This window comes from Taudactylus pleione, unplaced genomic scaffold (genome assembly GCF_031769625.1).
Source record: "Taudactylus pleione unplaced genomic scaffold, aTauple2 ptg000111l, whole genome shotgun sequence".
NCBI lineage: Eukaryota > Metazoa > Chordata > Amphibia > Anura > Myobatrachidae > Taudactylus > Taudactylus pleione.
In genome coordinates this window covers 6825079-6839510 of record NW_028284513.1, presented here as the reverse complement: position 1 = coordinate 6839510, position 14432 = coordinate 6825079, and the positions used below count along the sequence as shown (strand labels likewise).

The following is a 14432-nucleotide window of genomic DNA, read 5'->3' as shown; positions in this document are numbered from 1 at the left end:
AATTAAATTAGCTATACTTACCTTTAGGACGATCAGGATTTCCTCCTCTGTTGGGATGCCGCTGCCAGCGGTAAATCATACTGAATGCATATATATTGCTGTTTTTAGCATGTTGTCTATTAAATAGAAATGCACTAAGCTGACAGAATTATTTATTGCCACGCATGAGCATATTGATTTCAGACTGATAAACCGTTCCCTGGAAAACATCATGTATGTACAATAGAATACTCTGTAACTGACTGATCTAACACAGTTTAGTCCATTGAATTACAGTATATAATTTATTTTTCTTCTATTCATTTACTTTTACTGATGACTCTTTTTTTTTTTTTTCCTCTTCATTATAGAAAATGGCGCATGGACCTTCCTAGGGGAGGCTGTGTGTTGGTTTCCACATCAATCGACCATGCCACAGACCAGCCTGATGAAGGTGTCCAGGCTGTAGTTATGAGCTCACAATATCTAATGGAACCTTGTGGGATGGGACGGTCAAAGCTAACCTACATCTGCAGAACAGACCTTAGGTAATATACTTTAAAGCCTCATACAATACATACAGTGTTTACTTCAACTTTGAATATTCTAAATCATAATCTAGATTACCTGCTTTCTAGAGCGCTGAAACTGCCTCAGATTAATTTATCTACACACTTTTTTTCAATTTATACGAGGTACATATTCAAAGTTTGTCAATGTAAGTTTGATTTTCCAAGTTGTTGAATCACTTGGTAAAATGTCACTCTCTTTGTGGAATTCAATTACTGGCGATGTGCCTCCAAGTATTGCTGCGGTAGTTGGCTGTGCACTTGTCTGCCAGTTACAGTACCCCCACAACATCGCAAGTTGCCCTGCGCATGTCTATGTGGCATGCAATGTGCCATTCCATAACCGCACATCGCGTCCCTCCCGTTAAATTGAATCGCCCCTGTGAGTGCCCACAAAATGGTAGAAACATATCATAGAAACATTAATAAAAGCTGTCATTACGTAATATAACCTTTTTTGTGAGTAAATTGTTTTACACATGGTGAATACTTGAGTTTAATACTATGATGAGCACTTAATTTCACATAAAATAAATAATTCCTATTTACCCACATTTTTTTTTTATTTTTTGTTTGCAGGGGGCGATCTCCTGACTGGTACAACAAGGTATTTAAACATCTCTGTGCAATGGAGGTAGTCCGTATCCGAAACTCATTCCCTCCTCTGAGTCCAGGTGGGCCAGAAACAAAGCTTTAAACATTCGGAAAACTCTGAGGAGTGCATGTGCCATCAAGAAACAAGATGTATTAAATCTCTGAGAATCACTTGTTGGCAGAGACTTCACCTTTCCTGGACATTTCTGTCGAGATGTGTAGTGCCATACCAACTAGAGTAATCGGCTCTAATAGGCTTTCAGACTGCACTTACAGTCCATCCTAATAAGTGATCATACACCTCTATGAAGAAGACCAGGAGTACGTAAGATGTTAACAATGGCCTCATGCATCCTTTGGTTGTGTAGCAACATGCTGCATTAGAGGATGTCACAGGTCACTGCAGTATTGTGCAAGACACGAATTACACAAGGTTTTTGCGCTGCTAGTCAGGAAGACGTTAACAAAGATCAGTATTATTTGTGTTTTCTTTTTTTGTGTATGTTCTTTTGACTCTGTGATGCCAGTAAGCAGGTTTTTGTATGTTCAGAATGAAAGACTGCGTATGGCGTGTGACTTACCTGAGTACTAAACTTTGGAGGAAGCTAGTGTGATGTGATGTAAATGTGTTTTGGAATATTTATAATGCCTGCTTGAGAGTAGAACTGGATTACAGTTAGCACATAACATGAATCTGACTGTCTTGTTTTAAGGGAATCTTAAATCTGGACAGCAGGTTTGCAAAACAGATCAATGTACAGCATGCTGACTGCCATATTGATCCTGTGAAAATCAAATTGATTGTAGCTTGAGGTAACATTTCAGTGAACCATCAGAATTATTTGAGGAGGGTACATATATATTTTATTATTATTACAGTTAGCTGTCAACTCTGCCCATATTAAAATCCAAAACGGAATCACTAGAAGATCATCCATGTTTTTTACCAGTAGAATTTGTTTTTTTATTTTAAAATGTGTACACCTCTAGGTTCTGAGAACCGTTTTGCAAGGACTTGTGGAAAAGTGGGGTTATTACATGTTAGTGACTTGGCTGAAAAACACTGAGAGCTGCTCCGTGCTGGCAGTGCAGCAATAGCAAAGCTGCAACTGATCTCACTGTGTGGGTGTTTGCTGCCCCAAGGATGTGTGACTGGTCAGGGTTATTATGAATAGGACCCTTTCCTATGTGATTGCGGTTTCTCTGCACTTTCTATGAGGAGGAACATCCAGAAGTTGATTTGGACATAATCTGCTCTGTGATTGTGAATAAAGATACTGTAGACATTTAATCTTTAATGGGACCAGGCGGTGCTGCAATAAGGAGTCCTAATAATACAATGCTATATGATTATACAGAGAGCACTAGGACAGACCTTCACGCATATGCACAATGATGTGGTTCCATTCCACTCAATGAATTCATAGCTTAACTTCCTGACTTTGGGGACACTTCAGTACCTCTCTCTTCAGTATAATATGTCTAAAGGTGACTGATATTATATAAATGTACAGAAGAAATTTTATAATATATTCTTTTTTGTATCGTTATGTCACCAAATTACTGTGCCAGACTCAACACAGTTTCCTATCAGTGTTTCTATTTAAGGGACGTTTTGTAATATAATTTGCTTTTATTGAAAGAAAATATAATAAAATTCCCCAAAATAACTTGTGGTTCGGATCTTTGTTTCCCGGCATCATTAGGGAATTGCAACATTAGAAAACGGTAACTTCTATACTTGTGTTATAATATATATATATATATATATATATATATATATGTGTGTGTGTGCAATTGAGAAAATTAGTGTCCAGCAATTATGGCTTAAAAGCGGGTATTGAATTGCAACTGTAGTGAAACGTAAAGATTTTGTTGCCTGTTTACTTCACACTTTTGTAACCGATGGCTCTAGCTGGGTGGCACGGCATGCTAGCCATGTATCATTTATATAATTGCATGTTTTACAGGTATGGGAGCAATTATGCAGAATGCTTAGGAGTTTCCTGATAAGCCCCCATTCCCTGTAATTTAAGCACCCTGCCAAAATCATCCTAAACTCTCTGCCTGTATGTGATGTTATGTCTCTGTTATTATTTACATGGTTCCCTTCCTGGTTTTCTGCACTGTCTGAATAACAGAAAAACCAGATAATAGCCCAAGCGCCAGTAGCGGTGTATAAGTCTCACTCCCCTACTTGTATACAATGCTGCACACCAACCAGAGGCTTTGCCAAACCTCTAACAATAGTAGGAAATAGACAAATGAGTAGGTGGCGCTTAGTACACACAGCAAGGGGTAATCTGTATCACTTTTATTAAAATATAAATTTTACCATGAATAATGATAATACAGGATCAACATTTATAAAACTCCCGGGAGTGGGGATGTAAATTCAACAATATAACTACAATAAAATCACAGTACTCATCAAAAGCATAAATCCAAAGATATAAACTGGCTTGTGGCAGACTGCTACCACATAGTGTAACTTGATATTCTGGGATCTATTTATTAACATTATTTTTACTAAAATAATGTGAAAGGGTGTTTTCACACCCATTTCACATTATTTTAGTATAACTTACAGTTACTAAAGAGCAATTGGAGTAGAATTCGTAAAATTCTACTCCAACCCCAAATTTTCACTTATTTTTAGTAAGCATATCGCATTTCCCATAATTGTAATGGGAAATGTGATCCGACCAGAGTTACTAAAAATAAAATGTGAAAAAATACCGGGGAAAGCTCTGTGATAATAACACCACCTGGAGGTGGCGTTATCCAGGGTCTCCCCCGGTTACCGGACTCCTGCTCTGCTCTAACGTGCAGAGCAGAGCCCGGAGCCGGCCACAGTGATGTCCTCACTGAAATGGGAGTGAGAGAGCCCTGTGGAAGTGAGAGACTCCGAGAGCTGTGTCAGTATAGATCCGTGGAATTTGACGACTGAACACTGTGCCGGGAGGAATACTCACACTATCATAGTTCACACAGCGTGAGACCCGCTGTAGTGGTGTTGCACGCAAGAGGACAGTGAGTACTTTGGATTATTGATCTGACCACACCGTACATTGTTACACCTTACTGCTTGAACTTTATTCAGAAGCATTGGAAACACCCAGCTCTGTCTGTGAACGCGCTACCACCATCATCTATTGCTACAATTGTTGCCTTTTAGCGGCATTTATGCACTCAAGGAGAACTGTTACATGTTTACAATAATAAGGTTTCAAGTCCTTGTTGGTTACATGTGTAACACGTTACACTATGTGGTAGCAGTCTGCCACAAGCCAGTTTATATCCTTGGATTTATCCTTTTGTTGTGTACTGTGATTTCATTGTAATTATATTGTTGAATTTACATCCCCACTCCTGGGAGTTTTATAAATGTTGATCCTGTATTATCATTATTCATGGTAAAATTTATATTTTAATAAGTGATACAGATTACCCCTTGCTGTGTGTACTAAGCGCCACCTACTCATTTGTCTACTGTCTGAATAACAGGTCTGAGAATGAAAGATCCCGTATATACACGACAAACCAAAACACTGTCATTGTCATTATTTATAAAGTGGAATAATGTAAATGACTTGGAGGGACTATTGGTTCTACTGTGAACTCTTCATAGCATAAAGAAAAGTGAACTAAAGGCCATACCACTTCTATACATATTGGTCACAATTGATAATACGCCAGGTTTTGTAATAAGGAATTTATAAATATATGTACACATATATTCCCCCTTACAGCATATTCTATATATAGTCAATAAATCCACTCTTGACATTTATGTTGAAGAGTCACAAATTCAGCAACTCTTTTCTGGCCTGTGACCAGTAGTAATGTTCCTCTTTTTCCAGGTATTGTTCCTATTATTATTTTGCAGTTCGGCTTTTCCATTTCATTCGCACCTGTAGTGAAGGCTAGAAATCCTCCCATCCTGTACACTTTGGTGCAGTGTGGTGCTCACCTTACTGATATCTGTGTTGGGGAAATATACATCATCTTTAAAATTTGCACAAGCCAATTATTCGTAGGTTTCTTCTGGCATTTTAATGTCCACGTTGGTAATAGGAGACAACATCACAATTGAAAGGGCAAGGTGCCTTCAAGCAGCATGGTCCTAAAACCTATAGCTTTAGGACTGAAAGGCACAGTTACATGTCATGTGGCGTCGCCCCAAAATCCATCACCAGATGATTGTGTGTTCCTGCACTCCCTCTGGACTGATAACCATGGATTTATAAAAGGCACAACTATTAAATAATCATTTTGGTACCGCAGGGGTCCAACAAGTGTTCAAGAGTTATGTAGTCTCGGTGCAAGCATACAATACTGTCAGTGTCAGGCGGTGTTGGTGTTTATAGAGACCAGAGTGAAGCTTTTCCCAGACTCTTGCATTTGGTGTTTTTTGCTTTGCAGACACTGCTTTAGCTTTTCCTGAAAGGATGAGGTTGTTAGTGTGTACAGGATGGGATTCAACGCACTGTTAATTGGCAGAATGAAGATCACAACCCAGGAGGTAATGGTGCCTGGAAATCAAGAGAAAGTTATTTATTTATTTTGCCTAAAGAAAATGTTAAAGTTTGTCTAATTTGTAGCAGGTAAGTCATTCTTACAGACACCTTCCATAGCTCTGCTGTAACCCCAAATCCCTGCACAGCCACAATCCAATAAAAATACTGTAGTTTCTGGATGTCCAAGGGCCTGATAGCAGAGGTGGACAGTATATGCTTCCTTATTGCATGCATGTAAAACAAAACACATATTCAACTATATGCAGAGTTGTGTGCACAGGGGCGTATCTATAATGGGTGCAGGGTGTGCGGGGAACACAGGCCCCTGGGTCTACCCGCTTTTTTTTACTGATGATAGATATGGCTATTATGCAGGTATGTAGAAGTCACCCATTGTCACACACACACCAGTCAGATGTTGTCTTGCATACCCACAGCAGCCAGACATTGTCACACACACAGCAGTCACCCATTCTCTATCTCTCACACACAGCAGCCACCCACAGCAGTAAGTAAAGGGCCGACCTGGCTGCACTGCATCCCCTCCGATGGGGCCCACCTCAGCGTCACTGGTGGCCCAGACAGGTGGTACCTCTGCCTCAGCCCGCAGCAGGAAAGACTATGTACACCAGCGCCTATCTTTCTAAAACATGGGCTGCAGCTCCAATGTGTAGTTCATCCCTAGCCTTGTTGTTTGCGCCTGCGACTTGACGTCATGTCGCTCCTTACAAGCAAGGGGCCGCCGCCCATTCTAAGTGCGGCAGTGGCCTAACCTAGGGTATTTCTCGTCACTCTGGGAACATTTCCATTCCATATGCACCTTAATGCAGTCCCCCCAATAATGCCCCTTATACAGTACCCCCAGTATGCAATGCCCCCATTAGTGGTCCCTCTTATACAATGCCCCCATTAGTGGTCCCTCTTATACATGCCCCCAGTAGTTCCCCTTATACATTGCCCCCAGTAGTGGGTACCCTTATGCAGGTCCCCAGTAGTGGTCCACCCTGTGCAGTGCCCCAGGAGTGGTCTCCTTTATGCAGGCCTCCAGTAGTGCCCCTTCTACAGTGGCCCCAGTAGTGGTCGCCCTTATGCAGGCCCGCAGTAGTAAGACCCCTATGCAGTGCCCCCAGTAGTAGTCCCCCTATGCAGTGTCCCCAGTAGTAGTCCCCCCCTATGCAGTGCACCCAACAGTGTTACCCCCCATGTAGTTCCCTTTATAAAGAGCCCCCAGTAGTAGTCCCCTCCCTCCCCATGCAGTGCCCTTTATATAGTGTCTCCAGTCGTAGTCCCCCAATGCCGTGCCCCCAGTAGTAGCCCCCCCAGTAGTAGTTGTCGCCGTGCCCCCAGCAGTAGTCCCCACACAGTAGTAGTCCCCGATGCGATGCCCACAGTAGTATCCCCCCCAGTAGTGCCCCCAGTAGTAGCCTCCCCCACAGTAGTCCCCCCCCCCCCCCCCCCCAAATGCAGTGGCCCCAGTAGTAGTCCCCAGTAGTACTCCCCGACTAATGCAGTGCCCCCAGTAGTAGTCCCCTCCGCAGTAGTGTTCCCCGCAGCGTTGAGTAGTGGTGTCCCCCACCCCCAGCAGACACGCATGTAAAAAACCGCACTTACCTGAATCCCTGCTCCTCCGTCCGTCCTCCCAGGCCGGCTCGTCTGCATTATGGGAGAGACGTCATGACGTCCCTCCCATTACCCACTGCGGGAGCCAGAAGATGGAGCTCAGGAGTGAGCTCCGGCAGTGGGCGCAGCAGTCAATGAGAGTCTGTCTGACTCTCATTGGCTGCTAATTAAAGCAATCACACAGCCGCTGGCTGTGTGTTCATCACTGTGCAGTACTGACCGAACTCCATTCGGTAAGCACTACACGTGCGGTGCAGTTGTGTCACAGAGACACAGTCGGCCCGCTGCCTTCTGTTTTTACACAATAATAAATTAGCATGGTGGCAGCCAAGGTGCCCTCCACTATGTGGCGCCCTACTCAGCTGCGTACCATGTGTATGCATAGAACCGGCCCTGCTTATACCCTATACTAGTCCTCAAAAGATATGCCTCTAACCAGATGTATTTACACTTATGTCCAACTATTCATAACTGTCACCCTCACTGAACTCTACCTTACTGAGTGTGCCCCATTATAGCCTAGTTACTAGATGTAGTGAATTGGCCAGTGCACGGGATGCCAGCTGTCGAAATCCTGGAGCTGGACTCACGACCTGTGGCCAGAATACTGGCGCCGGAATGTCAACATCAGTTGAGATGCCGATGATGGTTTAGTGTTAGGCTGCGGACAGGGTGGGGTAGGCACCTCAGAGGTGGGGGGGGTTAGGTTTAGGCACTAAGGGGGGGGGGGCAGGGCTAGGGTGCAGAAAGTAAGGGTTAGAGGGTGAAGGAGGGAGAGTTATACCCCTTTTACACTTTTTTTTTTTTAAATCCCGCGTTGATGCAGATCCAACTCTGTACTTTGCAGGGTTGGCCACGTGTCATTCCTGTGCTACCCTACAGTGTAAATGGTGCGATCTGGTCTTGAAGACCTGGAACGTGCTGCAAGCCGTCCGATTGGCCGGCTTCGGTGGCGCTTGGAAATGACATTATCTCCAAGCGTCCACTGCAACACTGGAAGAGCCTGGTCACTGCAGACCCAGCTCTGGGGTGAACGGCGCCGACTCTGGAATATCCTGGGTCAGCGCCACAATTTGGAAGGGTTAAGTTCCGGGTCTGATCCGGATTGGAACCTTGGGCCTGATTCAGAGCCACTCGCTAAATGCGATCGCTCGCATAATGTGTATGCAAATTGCGTAGGCAGTGCATTAGCACACCCAGTATTTCTTAGAGAGCGATCACATGTGTATGCAGACACCCACCAGCCAGTGTTAAGATTCCCTCTTGTGTACGTCATGTCCAGGAAGTTTATGCAACCATCGGTACATCGGATGCTATCGCAGCGATTGAGGTTGACCATACCCTGCCGCATGCACTTCAGTGTAAAAACCAGCCAGGTGACGTGTACTATGATGCTGTCTTTTAATTATGCACACCTCTAAAACACTGTTGAGATGCTCAGACACGCCTGCATTTGCACCTACACTCCCCCGTTTTTAATGGCCAGCCCCTGTCACTCACTCTGCTGGGCTGTCTATGCGCAGCCAGCGAATGCATTGTAAACTTTCGTTAAGGTATGTGCACTGCGATGCATGCATACAATGCATACCATTGGCAGCAGCGAGCGTATGCATCTTAGCGAGCAGGTCTGAATGAGCTCCCTTGTTCCAACCCCCGGGTCAGACCCAGAACTTTGGTATAAAAGTGGTATTAGTATACTTACGGAGCCCCTGTCGGGATTCTGAGCATCGGGATGCCGCAGTGTTTTGACGGCTGGCATCTTGACTGTCTGTCTCCCATACCCAACCCCTGGTTATGCCTCTTCAACCGTAAGTGTAGATGTGATCTAAATGTGTACAACCGCACATCTTTCAGTGACACTGTAGTGTGCGCAGTTCTGGAACGTGCCCAGGGGCAGAACACGCAAGATATGCTCTGCATACGGATGTACGTCCAACTCTGCCTCAGCCCCCCTACGTTCAGTGATATATTTTACAGTGGAATAAATGGGGAGTAGCAGAAGTGAATTTTGTAATATAAAAAGTGAAAGGTAACTTCATAACCAAATTATATCAATAATATGCAGATTTTGACAATTCATTAACCCTCTGAAGATCTTGTCTCATGTGCAGACTTTAATCTTTCTGTCCCTCTAAAGAAAATAAAATTACATTATTGCATTCAACACATTTAACACTTCTAAATCCAGGGTTAATTTGATTTGCCAAGAACAAAATAAAGATAATTTTACTTGAGTAATGTTGGTATTAATGTAGATTGGTGTCTTTTTTTTTTTGCTAAATTCATGAGTGAACCAGAGATGAACTGATATGGTTGTATATTACTTCACCTGGTATCTCTGCCTCGGTGAGGGAAACAGCCTTCAACAGAAATATGGGAATCCAGCAGAGGGCGTCAGTGAACACTATGAAGAAGAACCTCTTGGCTATGGTGACCTCACGGGAGAGGACACTCCGTTCTGCTGTTTTAGCCCCTGTCTTGTGAATGGAGTAGAACATGCTGCTGTAGGAGAAGACGATGGTGATAAACGCTAGCAGGTTCAGTCCTGGCGAGAGAGAAAGTGGGAGTAATGGTGTTTTAGCACTATTGTCGTCCTTTAGAAATTGTTTATGCTTCAGAATTTTAATGAGTATTATAATCCTCTTCTCATCACATAATCAAAATCTACAATACAAACTCATGGAAAGTAAGGGAACACCATTATCTTCCATTGCTGCTGAGCATTTCTTTTTTAATTGCTAAATTAAAATTGCTACGCATATCAGAGAGAGCTGTAAGTGATAACCATAAATCTTGAGGCTTTGAATGCTCTTTACTTAGTCTGTGAGGGATTGTCATTGGATCATTAGTCCAGTCCTACATAGGGGCATATTCAATAGGCTGCGAGAAAAGCCCAAAACCCGCACCTGCGAGGTATTTCCTGCAGGTGCGGGTTTTTTGCTATTCTATTAGGTGCGTGTTTTTTTAAAAACACGCGCCGGGAGGTTTTTTTTTGCGCACCTCCTGAGCAAGCGTGATTTTTCCAGAAATCAATGTTCTTAGGAAAAATCACGTGTACTTGCTCTGACTAACCCCCCCTCCCCAAAGGACTAATGAAGCAATTGGAAGTATCCAATTAGCTTAATTAGTCCTTAATTACTCACCTTCCGAAGCTCTGTCTTCTCATCTTCTTCTGCATCCAGCGTCGGGCTGTATGTAAGTGTGTATGAGTGACTGTGTGGTGTGTGTGTGTGTGTGTGTGTGACACCCGGTGCGTTGTGTGTGGCCCCCCCGGAATGGGCGCTGGGAGAACTACATCTCCCAGCAGCCCTTGCTCCTCCCATCAGCCCCCGCGACTCCCAGCAGCCCCCTCTCCAGTAAGAAGAGAGAGGGGAGGCTGCCGGGAGCCGCGGAGACCCGGACAGGTACCGTGATTTTTTTTTTTTTTAATTTACGCGGGGCGTGGTTTTCAGTGATGAAAACCCTGCGCCCACTGTTTTTTTAATTGAATCCCGCGGGTATCGGGAGCGTGCATACCCACGGGATTTCGAAATTGGCCGCGAGGGGCGCAAGGTTTTTTCCTCGCAAAACCTCGCAGCCAGTTGAATATACCCCATAGAGTGTAGTCAGTGAGCTTATAGTGGCTGAGCCTGTGACTCTTATCATTACAGGTATTTTATTGCCACCAACCTCTTACCTGTAATGAGCATTCTAAGGAAATGAGTCTAATTGAACAGTCAACTTTTTTTTTTTATGAATATTGACTGCAAATGCTGTAAATTACAATCTTAAATCAATCATTATTTCAAGAAATCATCCAATGATCAAAAAAGTGGCAAATCAAGAAAATAGTTGACTCAAAACCAATTTGTAAAATTAGCTCAAGTTTACATATCAAATGCAGGTAGAAGTTTGTGCAATTGTTCATGTAGTGACAGCCATTTTGTCCACGGTGGATGCTATTTTACATTTAAAAAAATTGTGGAATAATAATATACCTTAAGCTTAAAACTCAAAGGGGTGCGACATGGAGCACTCAAGCATCCTGTCAATATTCTGACTGGAGGGTATAATTAACAAAGGGCAAAGAGCACCTGATGCTGCAGATGAGTTTTGCCCAGCAAAATGGCCTGGATTTGCTTCCCCCTCCATTCTTTTAATGGAGTCATTGCCAGATGCAATTGTAGCCAGCTCGCCCATTATGGCTTACTCATAGCCTATTTATAAAGTATCATGTTTGGTTAACAGAAATATTAAACTCATGACAATATTTCCAGAGGGAAGATTTAGGTAAAGTATTTTCTTTCTTCTTTCCCCATAGCAGCAGCATACACCAAGGGGTGAACCTCCCAAAGGCAGGACAGAAAATAGACTTGTGTTGTCTATCAATGGTCAGCAACCATTAATGATACCCTAACCCAGGGGTTCCCAACCATGGTCCTCAAGGCACACTAACAGTGCAGGTTTTAGGGACAGCCATACTTGAGCACAAGTGACTTAATTAGTGCCTCAGTTATTTTGATTTAACCATCTGTGCACGATCATGGATATCACTAAAACCAGGACTGTTAGTGTGTCTTGAGGACCAAGGTTGGGAATCACTGCCCTAACCCTTAACTCTAATATCCTAGCACTAATAACCAAACAACCCTAAACCCCTAACCTAACTTAACCCCCGGCTCTAACCAAACCCCTAAAAGGGCAGACTAGATGGCCCAAATGGTTCTTATCTGCATCAAATTCAGGATTAATCATCAATGAGCCTGATGGTTGCTTGCACTTGGTGTGATTGTGTGTTTTTTTTTTCCTCGCCTTTGTGAATGTGTGGCTGCAAGCCTACGATGGCAACTGTTTCGGTGGACAACTCTAGAAGAAACACCTGGAAGATCTATAGAGCCACATCTAACTCTTGTACCTGTATAGACTAGATCAGTGGTTCTCAAATTTGGTCCTCAGGACCCCACACAAGTCACATTTTCTAGGTCACCCAGCAGGTGCACAAGTGTATTCATTACTCACTGATACATTTTAAAAGATCCCCAGGTGGTTATAATTATTTCACTTTTGATTCTGTGAAGAGACCTGGAAAACATGCACTGTGTGGAGTCCTGAGGAACGAGTTTGAGAACCTGTGGACTAGATAGTTCTAAGGTGCAGGAGATGACTTGTAAGAAGACCTCTGCCAGGACTAGTGATAAGAGGAAGTCCTGGCACGTGTGCCTTAGCAGGTTAAAAACCAGGGAGGAGTGGTGGGACTGGCCTCATGCTGACTGCTTTCTCCATGTTCCAGTATAAAAGATGGAAATCTGCACCACTAAGGAAGGGCATTGTGGAAGCCGATAACACTTTTACATGATTGAAGGAAAAACAGACACATGGCCTGATTCAGACTTGTATGCAAACCCAATGGTTTGTGTACAAGTTCGATGGTTGGAGGATTGAGCATGTGCAGATTGGATCCTGCATCCTCGGTCGCAGTGTGGCTGCAGGCGTTAGGTGAGTGACAGTCTGCAGCTGTATGGGGGTGAGGGGGCGGCGAGGGGCTCCTTTTCACAAAATGAAGGCATGTGGCCACTTTTGTGGGAGTGCTGAGGCCGGTGTCTTCATGTTCCCACTCAGCAGATTTTGGACAGCTATTAGGCTTAATAAGATGGCCGTGGAGGCTTATATCGCAAGCAATGGTCACGATTGTGATCCATGCTGCGTTTTCTGACTCAGCACTCGGATCTGCGATACTGGCAGGAGGCGTCTTTAGCTCTCAGATGCCTCCTGCGGCATTACCATATTTTAGCAGCAATATTATCAGCGTCCATTTATGAATCACCAGCCCCCCAGAAAAAAAGAGGTCAGTGTAAGCCTCAGAAAGGAGGTTTGTTTGGCTTATCTAGTGGTAGGGGGTCTCTTCTGCATGTATTTAATGTGTTTGTTTTAGATCTACAGAAACTTAGAATAAAACTGCAAGTGACACAGTTGAGAAGCCAAGAAGCAGAAAATCCTGAACTGTGCAGATTGTTATAAAGCTCTCCGAGAGGGAATTTCTATAATGATATCTACTGCTTGCAGCTATAACAAGCAGCAGCTTTCACCCCACACATGGCACTGTAACAAGCAGCAGCTTTCACCCCACACATGGTACTATAACAAGCAGCAGCTTTCACCCCACACATGGTACTATAACAAGCAGCAGCAATTACCCCACACATGGCACTATAACAAGCAGCAGCAATCACCCCACACATGGCACTATAACAAGCAGCAGCAATCACCCCACACATGGCACTATAACAAGCAGCAGCAATGACCCCACACATGGCACTATAACAAGCAGCAGCAATGACCCCACACATGGCACTATAACAGTCAGACTCGGCAGTGCTAGCGAGATGGGATTGCAGAGACAGCTGATTTTCAGATCAGCTCTCTCCACATCGGAGCAATGTTGAATTGCTCCGGTGAATTAGTATCCACTATTACTAATACTTATTAAGTATTGGATACTTAACTCACAGTGAGTTGGTCCATAATGAGTGGTCCCCTCAGTAGTAATAAGTGGCGCTTCGCTATTAATGAACTGTCACATTCTAATAGCAAAAGAGCAGCAATTTCTTGCAGCACATCTCTGTCAAATAAACTTTATCCGTAGGGGTATTACAAGAAAATGGCAGCCACTCTCCAGCACATAGATGTAATCATTATTTATTTATTACCAGTTACTTATATAGCACACACATTTTCCACAGCGCTACAATCTATATTCCCTATCATACACACACTAGGGTTCATATTTGTTAGGAGGCAGGTAATCTATCAGTATATTTTTGGATTGTGTGAGGAAACTGGGGTATCCGGAAGAAACCCAAACAAGTGTGGGGAGAATATCCAAACAGATAGAGCTGTGGTGGGAATCAAACCCATGACCTCAGTGCTGTGAGGCAGTAAAGCTAACCATTACACCCACCATGCTGCCCATTACTAATCATTACTAATGCTTCTTCCCAGAGTTCCCCTGTGGTGCCTCCGTCCCTGCTTTGACTCCTCACCTTCAGTGTGATTGCAGACGTTCTCAGGGGTCTGGCAGATCACCCTCTATTTTGGGAATTTTTAGAGGTATTTGGCACAGTTTAAAAAAACAAACAAACAATCCAAGTGGAAAATGGTGGCACTATCTGGA

The 14432-nt window shown here is 43.7% G+C and overlaps 2 protein-coding genes across 4 annotated transcripts in view; one reads left to right on the top strand and one right to left on the bottom strand.

The window, feature by feature from the left end:
- Positions 1-2809, top strand: part of LOC148525159 (stAR-related lipid transfer protein 13-like) — a 44605-nt gene extending 41796 nt beyond the window's left edge. For both annotated transcript variants that reach the window (XM_088471160.1, XM_088471161.1), the window contains exons 12-13: positions 351-527; positions 1128-2809. In XM_088471160.1, coding sequence (XP_088327286.1) covers positions 351-527; positions 1128-1245 — 295 coding nt within the window. In that variant the 3' untranslated portion in view covers positions 1246-2809. The remainder of the gene's footprint in view (positions 1-350; positions 528-1127) is intronic.
- A 2033-nt stretch (positions 2810-4842) lies between these two features.
- Positions 4843-14432, bottom strand: part of LOC148525157 (relaxin receptor 1-like) — a 433734-nt gene continuing 424144 nt past the window's right edge. For both annotated transcript variants that reach the window (XM_088471159.1, XM_088471158.1), the window contains 2 exons: positions 9612-9827; positions 4843-5677 (listed from right to left, as the gene is read on the bottom strand). In XM_088471159.1, the coding sequence (XP_088327285.1) occupies positions 5490-5677; positions 9612-9827 (404 nt within the window). In that variant the 3' untranslated portion in view covers positions 4843-5489. The remainder of the gene's footprint in view (positions 5678-9611; positions 9828-14432) is intronic.